Genomic DNA, 15,098 nt, shown 5'->3' with positions numbered 1-15,098 from the left:
GATGCTGATTTCATTTTCCAGCAGGATTTTTGGCACCTGCCCACACTGCCAAAAGCACCAAAAGTTGGTTGAATGACCATGGTGTTGGTGTGCTTGACTGGCCAGCAAACTCACCAGACCTGAACCCCATAGAGAATCTATGGGGTATTGTCAAGAGGAAAATGAGAAACAAGAGACCAAAAAATGCAGATGAGCTGAAGGCCACTGTCAAAGAAACCTGGGCTTCCATACCACCTCAGCAGTGCCACAAACTGATCACCTCCATGCCACGCCAAATGGAGGCAGTAATTAAAGCAAAAGGAGCCCCTACCAAGTATTGAGTACATGTACAGTAAATGAACATACTTTCCAGAAGGCCAACAATTCACTAAAAATGTTTTTTTTATTGGTCTTATGAAGTATTCTAATTTGTTGAGATAGTGAATTGGTGGGTTTTTGTTAAATGTGAGCCAAAATCATCACAATTAAAAGAACCAAAGACTTAAACTACTTCAGTCTGTGTGCATTGAATTTATTTAATACACGAGTTTCAGAATTTGAGTTGAATTACTGAAATAAATGAACTTTTCCACGACATTCTAATTTATTGAGATGCACCTGTATGTAATGTCCAAAATATGAAATATAATGTATATCGTTAGCCACATTTGAAGCCATCATTAACGGTTGATAAATGCATATCTGTGACCATATTTTCTATTTTAGTGCACCAAGTTGCTATTTATTTTATTTTATTATTTTATTTTCCAGCGTATTAGTTAATATTTTATTTTATGTAATTTTATATTATTATAATCATATTGTCAAATATCATATTATTTTATAGTGCAGTTATTTTCCATTTTTTGTATTTTCCATGTTTTTTTGTTTTGTTTTTTGTTATTTTCCAGTCTTTTATTTGTTTTTGTTTTTGCTTTGCTTATGCTTTTGTTTGTTTTTTTGTTGTTGTTATTTTTCAGTCTTTTATTTTTGTTTTGTTTGCTTTGCCTCACTTTGTTTATGCTTTGTTTTGATTCGTTTTTTTATTTGTGTTTTTTTGTAGTTGTTTTGCCTTGCTTTGCTTATGCTTTGTTTTTAGTTTAGTTTAGTTTAGTTTTTAACAATAGACCATTAATCTTAAAGTGCATGCTAATCTCTACATAATAAATTGCAATTTCCTCTCCACGCTGTAAGGTTTTAATTGGTGGTACCCTTCAAGCGATAATCGACAAATGCTTCCTGCCTCTTGAATCCTGTCTTGGTGGCAGGTGATTGTAAAGGTCAAGCAAGAAAACCTACACTGACAGTCCTGATGAATGACAGGGCCGCTTGACTGAGCCACTGGGGAGAGAGACACCAGGACGGCTGATTTTCTCCAGCATGTTATTGCATGAAACATTTAGCGTATGAAACCCTGGGCTCGGTTTTGCTAACAGGCACGGCCGCATTCAAAGTATATTTTATAAACATTATTTTAACACATTACATAAGCTGATTGTAAGTTTTCTAGGTTGTGTAACATATTGTAGCTACAAGTGTATTCTTACACGAAGCACCCTTAACCATCACATAGTGGGGTTTTTAAACAATAGCAGTTATTAGACCACCTACATGGTAGTTTAGCATTATCAAGACGTGCTAGCATGGAAAGGTCAATTTCATTATTTGCAAACCTTTCACGGGGCAAAATGCACAGGGAATGTGGTGAGTGCTAATAATTAATCTTCGGCTGTCTTGCTTCGTCTCGTTTGCGTATGCCGTTATTTAAGCTTTAGCGAGGAGCCGTTAGTCAGATATTTCATCTGACCTCTTTGCTTTAGTTACTGTCTGAGCCTCTCTCTCTCTCTTTCTCTCTCTGTCTCTGTCACTATCTGATATTGCTTGCTGACTTCCCCCCAAACACCCAGACATTTTGTTTGCCGTTCAGAAATCCTGTTGTGATGTCTAACGCTTGTGTACACTTCAGAAATATGGTGTGTGCTAACCCAAAACACAGAAAACAGCTCCATCTGTACCTTTTGGAAACCTTAAGTCCGCTATAATAAAAAAAAAACAGGCAATAAAATATACAATGGGGTCCAAAAGTCTGTGAGCCCAATAAAGTGGGGTTTAAAATCTAGCAAAAAAATAAACAAAGTTTTAGGATGCAAGACCTCACTGTATATATTTTATTTCATTTCATTTATGACAAAATATTAATTATTTTATTTTCCAGTTTATTTGTTATTTTTTAGTGTTTTATTTTCCAGTTTTGTTTTGTTTTTTGTTTTACTGTGATTTTATAAAAACAATAGGACACTCAAGGTGATTTTAAAGTTTTTATTATTTTATTTTATTTTATTTTCCAATTCATATTAAATTTTTTGTTTTGTTTTTAATTTTGCTGTAATTTTATAAAAACAATAGGACACTCAAGGTGATTTTAAAGTTTTATTTTATAATTTTATAATATTTATTTGATATTTTATTCTTCTATTCTTTTTGGAATTTTAATTCCCAGTTAATATTTTGTTTGGTTTCTTACATTGTCATTTTATTCAAACAACAGGACACTCAAGGTGATTTTAAAGTATTTATTTTATTTTATTTTTGCTTCCATTTTATAAAGACAATAGGCCACTCAAGGTGGTTTTTGATGTCTTTTGGGAATTCTAATTATATTCATTCATATGCTATACAGCTTAAAGTGCATACAAACCTTTACATAATAAATTATTGTTGATTTTATTGGCATGTAAACGCTGCATGTTACGTTACACTATAATGTTGCTTTGATCTACTTAGAAGCAATTCATGAAAATAAACAAAGGCTTCACTGTATATTTTAAGTTAAATGTGGCTGATTTATTCATTTAACCAAGTTTGTGATAAACAAGACCTTTTCATTTTCTTCTGGTGAGTCAGTTCAATTATCCCTGCAAGGTAGCAAAGACCCAAAAGATGGAGTAGAAATATTAAAATGACGTGATATACAGTCTGACATTTCAGTGTCCTGCTGCACTCCTAAAGTCATCCGCAGACGAAATAAAAACACGCTCAGTCTGGGCAGATAGGGACTGTTCAGAAACATTTGGTGAACCCATGACTTCACAAAAGGCCACAGAGAGATGAACAAGTGGAGCTAAATGACCAGACAGTAATACGAAAATATTATGTATGGGAATAATAGGCACTAAAGTCAACTGCAATGTGTCAAAATGTGTCCATTTTACTTTATTGATGTGTTCCAGGTGTTATTGTGAATGATTCATCAATTCCAAATTAAAGACAAGTTTGTCTTGGTAATCTTTCATCAAGATATAATAACTTGCTCCACCATCTGAAATGACTTTCCCTTTAAGCTGATTTAGGCTGGTCCATCAAAGGACCTACTTCTAATCAAGAACCGTTTTTATCACTTAGAGGTCTTGAGTTGACTGTGTGGTTTTGTTTTGTTTTTCTATGTTCAATTTATACACTGAACAAAATTATAAACGCAACACTTTTGTTTTTGCCCCCATTTTTCATAAGCTGAACTCAAAGATCTAAGACTTTTTCTATGTACACAAAAGGCCTATTTCTCTCAAATATTGTTCACAAATCTGTCTAAATCTGTGTTAGTGAACACTTCTCCTTTGCTGAGATAATCCATCCACCTCACAGGTGTGGCATATCAAGATGCTGATTAGACAACATGATTATTGCACAGGGGACCAACATTCCACAGGCCACAATCAACAACCTGATCAACTCTATGCGAAGGAGATGTGTTGCACTGCGTGAGGCAAATGGTGGTCACACCAGATACTGACTGGTTTTCGGACGCCCCCGGACCCCTCAATACAGTAAAACTGCACAATTTATTTTTCAGCTCATGAAAAATGGGGGCAAAAACAAAAGTGTTGCGTTTATAATTTTGTTCAGTGTATTTAAGTTATTATGCATTATTTTTTATTTTAATTCCAGGTATGATCATTTTTTCTAGTTTATTTTACAGCATATTGGTTAATATTTCATTTTATTTTCCAATTTATATTCCAGTTATTTCTAGTATTTTATTTTCAAGTTAATTCTAAAGTTATTTTATTTTATTTATTTTTACTGCTATTTTATAAAGACAATTATTTGATTTTTTATGTATTTTGGGAATTAGAATAATATTAATTCACATGCTGCAGCTAAAAGTTCATGATAATCTTAAATTATAATTATTGTTTATCTGCATATCACCTTTACAAGATTACATTATACTGGAATTTTGCATTGAAATACTTACAAGCAAATAATATCTAATTAATTTTCGTTTATTTTCGACCATATTGGGTATTTATTTCTTTAATTAATATTATTGATGTATTATTTATATATTGGTTAATACTTAATTTTTATTCAGTCTAATTTAAATTCAGTCAATTTAATTTATTAGATTTTTAATTTAGACATTGTGTATGCCGTTGAATTTATTCAAAAATTTGCTCTCTCTCTCTGCAGTGTTGATCATGCCACGGAGCCCCATGTCTAGCGAGGAGGAAATGGCCCAGAGTTTCTCGGACTCGGTCAGTTCGGAATCAGACAGCTCCCGAGATGAGCCTCCAAGGCTGGATCGACCTACCAGTGCCCGACTGGACAACAGCCTGCGAGACACAATGCTCATCTGTGTGGTCATCCCTGACCTGCAGCAGACTGTGCGTTCACACACACACACACACACACACACACATACATACATACATATGGTGCGTTCAAGTCATGTCGGATAGATCGTATTTTCGAGTTGAACGCACATGAATGCCACCACAAAGTCGTTATTACGAGTGGGAAACTCGAAATTTTCTTTAAGCCCCGAGTTTCCGAGTTGGGGGCGTGTCAATGAGAAACATGGCAGAATCGATGGATGCAACGTCTGTAGTTGACGGTAAATTTTTGTTGAAATTTATAGTTTAGTTGGCCTATAAAGATTGACAAAGTAAAACATAAATCACAATACTTATAGGTATTAAGCAGTGACATTGTCAGGCTTTTTATTTACAAAAAATAAGCTTTTTGAATGTGGCAGGATTGTAATATAACAATTAATAGCAAGTTTTTATGCGATACAGATTAAAGTGGCTATATAAATTACTTTTTAAAAATATTAAAAACACAAAACACACCTGAAAATGGTATAGAATTTGATTTATTGTAAATAAAATTGAAAACCAAAAAATACTAAGGGAAACCTTTTTTCCTGCTTTCTCTCAAAACAGATTCTTTAAAAATATCTGTGTCTGTCATTACTGAAACTGTTCTTTTTGGAGGAAGCAGAGGATTGAATTGTGTTTGCACATAGCTGATGTGGTTATGGTTAGTATATTGTGCAAGTTATTGTCAGTGTCACATTTATTGAGCATTACAATTATCCAAGCTTTCCATATTCTGCATTTGCATGTCAGCAATACCATTTACGTGTCAACAATACCACAATATCTCAGTCACGTTGAGGGAATAAAGAGGAGGTATTTTATTAGTTCTAAAAACCAAAAGAACAAGACGCTATTATTCAGATAAAAGTATTCTTTCAAAGTATCCCAAGAAACAAGCATTCTCAGATAGCATTTGATTGGACAAAAATCTGTGCAGTGCAAGATGAATCATCAGTATTTATAGTTTGATGTGAAAGAGTACATTTTAAATGCTTGCTGGTGAAAGTGCATTTTGTCAGTATTTAGGAGCTTACAATACTAGCATATAAATTAATTCAAAGCCTGCATGGACTAAAAGTCATTGAACTACCATTTATTTCATGTGGCTTTAAATGCACAGTTAAAGGAATAGTTCATCGGAAGATTTCTTAATCGGAACAGGTTTAGAGAAATTAAGCATTACATCTTTTGTTCACCAAAGGATCCTCTGCAGTGAATGGGTGCCGTCAGAATGAGAGTCCAAACAGCTGATAAAAACATCACAATAATCCACACAACTCCAGTCCATCAATTACCATCTTGTAAAGCTTGCCCATCTTGTCCTCGTAATCCACTGACATATTTGATTAGAATTGTTTTGGACTGTTTTCACATATAAATAGTGCTTGATCTCTGCACATTTCTCCCCTGATTCAGACAAGATGACTGTTTCACTGGTGAAAGCAATATTATAGATAGAGGACTTGTATTTTAGCATGAAGCAATGGTTCGAAGTTAAAAATGTCTTGATGGATTTGTTTCTTACAAACATGCAACTTTTTGCTTCACAAGATGTTAATTAATGGATTTGAGTTGAGTGTAGATTACTTGTGAATGATTGTGATGTTTTTATCAGCTGTTTGGACTCTCATTCTGACGGCACCCATTCACTGCAGAGGATCCATTGGTGAGCATGTGATGTAATGCAAAATTTCTCCAAAATCTGTTCTGATTTAGAAACAAACTCATCTACACCTTGGATGGTCTGAGGTTGAGTACATTTTCACTTTGGAGTGATGTATTCCTTTAAGGTGCGTTCACTTTTACAGCTGTTCTGCGAAATACTGTACATTTCATTAGGAATCCACGCGATGGGGAATTTTACATGATGGCGAAATAATTCTCCACCAGATTTTGCAACAGGTTCAAGCTGATCAACTGAAAGCTCCTTGGTTTGAAAGAGATGAGCTGTTTCATACATCGCTACACTACTGACAATAGACAATCGATCTTTTCTGCCCGCTGACATTTCGCTAATGTGACTGCACCTAAACACTTATTACTGTTTAATATGTAAGGTCGAAAAGAGGGTTGAAAATGTTCATGAGATGCTAAAAAATGTATGATATAACCGTTTTAATTTTAATTTTAATTATAAAATGTCATTCTGTCAGTCAGCCAACACCAAATAACGTCATAAAACATGATTTGTGTTTTCTCCCTTTTGAACATTTTAGCACACAAATGTTTTCCCCCTAGTTAATCTGTACACCTGCTATGGCCTGATAGAGCGTTTCTCTGTCTCTCTCTCTTTTCCTCTCTCTCTGTGGCTTTGCCAGAAATCCATGAGGTTCAGTCCTGATGCCACAGTATGGGTTGCTAAGCAGCAGATCCTGTGTACACTCACACAGAGTCTGAGGGATGTGCTCAACTACGGGCTCTTCCAGCCAGCTGTGGACGGGAGGGAGAGTGGTTTCCTGGAGGAAGAACGACCCCTGAGAGACTATCCGCTATCCACCAATAAAGGCGTTCCAACCCTTGAGGTAACGTGTCACTAGTTTGTTGCTTGAATGTTGCGGAGTCAACTTAAGCTCGATCCATGATGTAACTTTGACACAATATGTGCAAGGATACCAGAAAGGGACATTGGATGTCACTATCTGCAAAGTACTTCCACAAATATCCACAGGAATTATGCTGGTAGACACTGAACTAGAAGTTAATCTGCCTAGAACAGTAGTGCCATCACTGAAAGGAAGATTTGGACAACTTTAAAGCGCAAATAGCACACATTATTTTGTACGAAACAATCCATTTAAGCACTTTACCAAATATGTGAGCTTTGCATTTCTGCTTTAAAACCCTCCAGTGCACTTGCCCCCTAAACTTCCATTGACAGTGTATTAGTGTAAACAGTTTTTATCATTGTTTTATTGTTATTTATTAAGTTTTTTTTTTCTTTTCTTTTTTAATAAGGAACAAATCAAAATGGTTTTCTGTGGTAATCAACATGAACAATAATTAATCTTATTAACTTTTTATTGTGAGAAGAAATGACCATGCATATTTATTATGTCAAGGAGGATCAGTTTATTTATTGTTTTTTTGTTTTCGTTTAATTATTTTACATTTTAAAAAAATTTTCACAATTAATGTATCATTCATTAAAATTAAATTAAAATAGTTTTAATTTTATTGTGAGTGTAATATACATACATAGACTTCCATTGTAAATGCATTACTGTAAACACAGATTTTATTATTGTATTTCTTTTTAATTATTTAATATTATTTATTAATTTTTACAATTAAAGAAAAATCTGAATAATTTTTGTTGTTGTAATCAACATGAACAATAATGAATAATTATCAAAATAATTTAACTGTGAGTACAAATGTCCATTCATATTTATTATGTCAAGGATAATCACAATGGCAAAATGGTTTATTTCTTAAAATCCTTTTTTTAGTCCAAATAGTTTTTGTGGTAATCAGCATGGACATTAATTAATATAAGTTATCAAAATAATTTAATTGTGAGTATAAATATCCATTCATATTTATGATTTATGTCAAGCACGATCCCAATGACAAAATAGTTTTGACAGTGATGATAACTGCTATAAATTGCCACCAATGCAGTGATATGAGGCTGGCATCCCTCTTTAAGATGTGCTTTCTGTACAGGAGCATTCTCAGCTCTCTCTGTGAGAAGGCTGATGTCAGGCTGGTGTAACCGGAACCTTTTGTAGTTCTCCTGTATTTTCATTCAAGCCTCAGGGCCTGATATAATCATATTACTATCAAGGCAGCGACCAGCCAAGAAGAGCTGCAAATGGAGTATAATGAAACATATTTCTATTTTATCATTTGTTTGAGCTAAGGTTTATATAAATTATTTAAAGACATTATTTGTATGCCGTCTTGCTTACGAAAAAACTTGATGGTACCATAATACTTTAGTACTCTGATATAAAATAGGGTATTAAATAATTGTCTTATTAATGTACCATGATATTTGTAATCCATTTTTTTTTTATTTGTAGCAGTACCATGGAACGTTTTGGATAATGCTTTATTATTTCTAGATTATTTCACGTCAAATTTTGTTAAACTGAATATTTAAAGATGATATTAATTTCTAAATTAATCCAATGTAGCATATAAACGGAATGTTTTTTTCACTCCGATTTAATTTTGCAGTTCCGTTACAAGAGCAGAGTGTACCAGCAGCCAAACGTCAACGAAAAGCAAATAGAAAAACTCCACACACAGGTAAGACTTTTCTTTTTTTTTATAAAAATGTTGCTGTGACATATGTCGATTAGCCTACTATGCATATTTGTCAAAAATGTGTCTATTTTTGATGCGCAGGTGGTGATTAACTTGTTTTCCGTTATGATAATTGTGTCTTTTACATTCATATCAAATGGAAGCTATTTGCTTAATTGCAAGCAGGAGAGGGCGTCTTAGGATACGACTGTTAAAACAGGAAAGAAATGTTTGAAAATCTTGCTTTTTATATTCAGTCGCTAGGAATGAATATCTAACATACAGCAATCATTCCAGAGTCTGCTGCTAAATAATGCAGGAGACCGGAGCATTTACATACATTTGGACTTAGCAGGATTTTCGGGGCGAGATGGTCATTGATGTTGACGTTTTAGTGTTTTCGGACAGTTTTTCCTCTGTGGTCATGAGCGTTTTTGCAATCGAAGCTCCGAACCAAGTTTTAATTGCCGACTTCTTCCAGCACTGTATGTCATGTGCTGTGCTCGATCTCTTCCTCTTTATTGCTCATCCTATTTATCTCCCGTCCCCACACTGCTACTCTCAGCATTAAAAATTCCCCCTCTCATTGCTCTGAGCTTTCAAGCTCCCTTAATAAATTATTATATTACAGCTCCGTAAGCCACCAGGGTTTGTAAAGGATGATGTAGGAACAGCTTTGTGTACATAGTTGTTTCAGAGGAACAGATATTCACCTCAGATCATACTGAATATCAGTGCATTATACATGCAGTGGAGGCAAATGCTTAGAGGGGTTTGTTTTTAAAATCTGACTGCATTATAAAAAATGAAAAGGTGTAGTTGTTACCTTAAAGAGATATTTCTACATGATCTGACTCTTAAAAATTATTTTTATTGGCGTAACCCAAGGAGAAATGTAATAACTGAAGAAAGCTGGCTGTTTGAACTCAATGGCAGTTGCTCGGCTGGCGCATAAATGATTGCTTATAGGCACTCATGGTGCATTCAAGTTATTTTGGAAAGATTGCATTTAAAATTTGAACGCACATTAATGCCACCACCATGTCTTAATTAAATGGGAAACTCTGGATTTTTTTTGGGTGTGTCAGTGAGAAAACATGGCAGACACAGTGAATGAAGTATATGTAGTTCATTGTCGGTTTGTTGAAATGTAATATTTCTGAACGAATAAACCAGTTTTACGTGATTTTTGTAAGATAACACTGACAAGAATACTTTTTACAGTGTAAAAGGATGAATGTTGTCATTGTGCTAGGTGACATCTCTACATTGTAGTTAGCCTAATGGGTTTAAAGTTGTTAGCTAGCGTCGAGGTGTGAATTATTGATAGCTAGTGTTGGTAGGACGGGATCCAGAAGTTAAATAATACAAACTCTAATGTTTTGTACGAGTATGGCACTTACTCTATTGTGTTGGAGGTCTTTGTGTGTGTACTGGGTTGTGCGTAAGAGTTGATGTGCGTTGATCTGTGTTCGTAGCATGCCGTAGCTTGCCAAGTGGTCTCTAACTCTTTGCCTTGCCAAATCAGCTGTGCTCTCTCTCTCTCTCTCTCTCTCTCTCTCTCTCTGATGTCTCTGTACTGGGAGCTGCTCTCCTATCTATTTTTATCTAGCCTTGTATCGCAGCATGTGTGTCCCAGAGATCTCAACATGAGAGAGGAAGTGAGCAGAGACCCTTCACACTCTTGTCAACTTCATTTCCATCACTCGCTCCTGTTCCTTAACTTCCTCCACAATCATTAGCTGTCAGTGTTTCTCGTTTAACCTCACCTGCACTCTCGTTCTCTCTTAAACCTCCTTTAAGGTCAACCTGAGGAAATTTATGGATTATATCCAGCATCATCAAGTGAACAAAGTCTCCAAGATGTTGGAGAGAGGGTTGGACCCCAACTATCATGACCCTGAAACTGGTGGTACGGAATGCCATATCAGATAACCTCCAGAATTGCACATTAAGGACTATTCAGGCTTTGTTCCCAAGCTACAGTTCCAGATTGATTACTTTACTGCACCATTATTTTGTTTCCTTTTTAATCGATATGGTGTGGTCGGAACATTACATTGTATTTCAGCAGTTAATATGTAATGTATTTACTCACTGATTTAATCTCATGGCCATATCCAATACCGTTAGCGATAATTCTTTTTTTTATGTCAGTTGATGGATTTGATGGCAGAGATTATAAATCTTTACGATACTAAATGTATACTCTCACTATACTGTATATCTATAGTCTGTATGTTCTAGTCTATATAATCTATATATTCTGCCTCAAAATTAGAACAAAATGGTTATTATGTAGGTTTATATTTTATTATATTTATATACACTATTGTTTAAAATGTTGGGGTCGGTAAGATTCTTAATTTTTTTGAAAAAAGTCTCTTGTGTTCACCAAAACTGCATTTATTTGATAAAAATACAGTAAAAGCAGTAATATTATGAAATATTATTACAATTTAAAAGCAGTTTTCTATTTCAATATATTCTAAAATGTAATTTATTCCTGTCATACAAAGCTGAATTTTCAGCATCATTACTCCAGTCTTCAGTGTCACATGATCCTTCAGAAATCATTCTAATATGCTGATTTTATGCTTAAAAAACATTTCTGATTATTATTATTACTACGTTAAAAACAGTTGTGCTGCCTAAAGGTTCTTTGATGAAGAGTCAGTTCAAAAGAACATTTATTTGAAACAGAAAACATTTGTAACTTTATAAATATCTGTAATGTCACTTTTGACATTTAATACATTTAATACACACAATGATTTAATACATCCTTGCTGAATAAAAGTGTAATTTTATTTATTATAAAAGGGAAAAAAAAAGATTTCTTTGAAAGAAAAAAAAAAAAGATTTACTGACCCCAAACTCTTACATGGTAGTGTATTTATAATTTTTCTTTTATCTTTATATTTACATTGTATTAAGTCACAAATAAAGACGTAATTACAGTATCACAATGTCATTTATATATTCGATTTTTTTTTCTCACAACTGTAACGATTATAGTATACACAACCAAGTATCCGATATAGTCCAATATTATACATATCAAATTATTGTTTTGATAAAACATACAAATCCCTTGATTAATATCTTGCTTTTATTAAGAGAGATTTACCTAATACATTATAATGAACTTGTTTTTGTGTTTCTGGTCTGCAGAGACACCACTAACCCTTGCTGCCCACCTGGACAATATGGTGGAGATTATAGTGACATTGAAAAACGGCGGGGCTCATTTAGATTTCCGCTCTCGGGATGGGATGACTGCCCTGCACAAAGCAGCCAGGGCAAAGAACCAGATAGCTCTTAAGGTAATAAATGACCTCATCCAAAACGACGGCATGAGTTTATGGCTGTGTTAGAGTGATCCTCTTCTTTGATTGTCACTTTGTTTTTTGTAAGAATGACTGCTGCTGATCTAACACAGAGCAGTACAGTGACATCTTACTGTGTCAGTAATGCTGCTGAGTTTACAGTTTACATTTATTACTTTGACAGATTGTACTTTTATTTAAAGCACACTCTGTTTTGTTTATTTAAAAATGAATCAGTAATTAAGTTTTTTCTTCATTATTTCATTGTTGCCTTCTTCCCTTGACAACAATTGGAAATAATACTGCTGATGTACTACTGTTTTGTGCCCTGAATATTGTAAAACACAATTTCCTGTCTGCCGTTGCTCTTGCAGTATATTGCTTGCTGGCTGTTTACTTAAAAAGGCTTCATGCAGAATCTGAGTCAGTTCGAAGTGCTAGAGCCATAGATTTCCTATTTTCATTACTGAGTGGCTGGGTTTTGTCATTTTAGAAGGAAAAAGTACTTGTAATCATTTAGTTATGAAACGAAAATGAACTTTTAGTCATGCAGTTATGAATTTATAATTTTTCTTTTATCTTTATATTTACATTGTATTAAGTCACAAATAAAGACGTAATTACAGTATCACAATGTCATTTATATATTCGATTTTTTTTTCTCACAACTGTAACGATTATAGTATACACAACCAAGTATCCGATATAGTCCAATATTATACATATCAAATTATTGTTTTGATAAAACATACAAATCCCTTGATTAATATCTTGCTTTTATTAAGAGAGATTTACCTAATACATTATAATGAACTTGTTTTTGTGTTTCTGGTCTGCAGAGACACCACTAACCCTTGCTGCCCACCTGGACAATATGGTGGAGATTATAGTGACATTGAAAAACGGCGGGGCTCATTTAGATTTCCGCTCTCGGGATGGGATGACTGCCCTGCACAAAGCAGCCAGGGCAAAGAACCAGATAGCTCTTAAGGTAATAAATGACCTCATCCAAAACGACGGCATGAGTTTATGGCTGTGTTAGAGTGATCCTCTTCTTTGATTGTCACTTTGTTTTTTGTAAGAATGACTGCTGCTGATCTAACACAGAGCAGTACAGTGACATCTTACTGTGTCAGTAATGCTGCTGAGTTTACAGTTTACATTTATTACTTTGACAGATTGTACTTTTATTTAAAGCACACTCTGTTTTGTTTATTTAAAAATGAATCAGTAATTAAGTTTTTTCTTCATTATTTCATTGTTGCCTTCTTCCCTTGACAACAATTGGAAATAATACTGCTGATGTACTACTGTTTTGTGCCCTGAATATTGTAAAACACAATTTCCTGTCTGCCGTTGCTCTTGCAGTATATTGCTTGCTGGCTGTTTACTTAAAAAGGCTTCATGCAGAATCTGAGTCAGTTCGAAGTGCTAGAGCCATAGATTTCCTATTTTCATTACTGAGTGGCTGGGTTTTGTCATTTTAGAAGGAAAAAGTACTTGTAATCATTTAGTTATGAAACGAAAATGAACTTTTAGTCATGCAGTTATGAAACTGCTTGGTTTTGTAAAATTGAATAAAAAAAACCCCAAAGACATTATTTAAAAAAGAAATCAAGCAGATTTGTTTACATGCATATGTATTGTTTTACATATTTACGTTACATGTTTTTGCAGAGTACTTAAATTTGTAGGTTTTATAAGTTATAAGTAAATGCTTTATACGATTAGTTGTGTTTGACAACCAAAATGTAAAGTGAATGTTTAATGATTGGTTATAATAATTCAAGACACTTTTTATGATATACAGTGCCGTTCAAAAGTTTGGGGTCAGTTAGATTTTTTTTTTAAATTATTTTTAAGAAATTAATACAGTGAATGCAGTTCTGCAAGGATGCATTACATTCATCAAAAGTGACAGTAAATTTGTAATTTTACAAAAGCTCTCCATTTCTAATAAATGCTGTTGTTTTGAACTTTCTATTTATTAAATAGTTCTATCTAGTGTTGTGACAGGTGGACTGCAGGATGCCATTCAAATTGTTTCCGTGGTGTTTTTGATGGCACTCTGCTGGGAAAACGGAAAAGCAGCATGTATGGTTTACTTTTAGACACTTTGAAAAATATGAGATGACAACGTACTGAAGGCTTAATGATGTTTTCATGTTTTAAAAGACTTTTGGATCTGTCGTAGGCTGCTGTATGAATTTTTAAGGCTCACAAAAGCTTTTCTTTCAGAAGAAACTGTTACAAGATCTGTTTGCTCATTTTTCTCACTAAAATGATATGCTGTGTGAACTAGTTGTTCCCATTTTGTATGGCAGGCTTGTCGATACGGCCACATCCAGCACCTGGAGCATCTCTTGTTCTACGGAGCCGACATGCATGTGGAAAATGCATCTGGGAATACAGCTCTCCATATCTGCGCTCTGTACAAAGAGGTATGTACTCACACTGTACCTTTAATGATCCAAAGTCAGCTCCATTTGAAAAGTCAATAAACAGAGGTTACTGGCGTCATACAACAGAATACGCTGTCAATAGGAGAGTATATTAAAAAATAGTTTTCTCTTTGTGGATCAATAACGTTTCCAGCGAAAAATCAATGGCCCCAGGGCCAGAGATGAGATTGAGTGCAGCAGGGAAACTTTCTGAGAAACTTACATTTTTGGGATTAAACTGGGATTTGGGATTTTGGGATTTATTTAAAACAAAACAAAAAACATGTTTTAATGCATGATAGAAATATGTTAACTGGAAAACCTATTATATTCATGATATTATGACAATTTATATATAAAATCTGCAAGTATATATTAAATGTGACATGTTTTTATATATATATATATATATATATATATATATATATATACATATA

General features: G+C 34.0%; 1 protein-coding gene across 1 annotated transcript in view; it reads left to right on the top strand.

Annotated features, from left to right (window-relative positions):
- The window catches only part of LOC107674946 (SH3 and multiple ankyrin repeat domains protein 2-like), a 99,316-nt gene that overhangs the window by 8,399 nt on the left and 75,819 nt on the right, over positions 1-15,098 (top strand). The window contains exons 2-9 of the mRNA XM_016469107.1: positions 4,450-4,643; positions 6,959-7,162; positions 8,823-8,894; positions 10,695-10,803; positions 12,066-12,217; positions 12,334-12,337; positions 13,060-13,211; positions 14,545-14,661. Of these exons, the coding sequence (XP_016324593.1) occupies positions 4,458-4,643; positions 6,959-7,162; positions 8,823-8,894; positions 10,695-10,803; positions 12,066-12,217; positions 12,334-12,337; positions 13,060-13,211; positions 14,545-14,661 (996 nt within the window). The 5' untranslated portion in view covers positions 4,450-4,457. The remainder of the gene's footprint in view (positions 1-4,449; positions 4,644-6,958; positions 7,163-8,822; positions 8,895-10,694; positions 10,804-12,065; positions 12,218-12,333; positions 12,338-13,059; positions 13,212-14,544; positions 14,662-15,098) is intronic.

This window comes from Sinocyclocheilus anshuiensis, unplaced genomic scaffold, assembly GCF_001515605.1.
Source record: "Sinocyclocheilus anshuiensis isolate Anshui unplaced genomic scaffold, SAMN03320099.WGS_v1.1 scaffold1065, whole genome shotgun sequence".
NCBI lineage: Eukaryota > Metazoa > Chordata > Actinopteri > Cypriniformes > Cyprinidae > Sinocyclocheilus > Sinocyclocheilus anshuiensis.
Note: the sequence above shows the minus strand (reverse complement) of the source record. Positions and strands in the feature narration are given on the sequence as shown.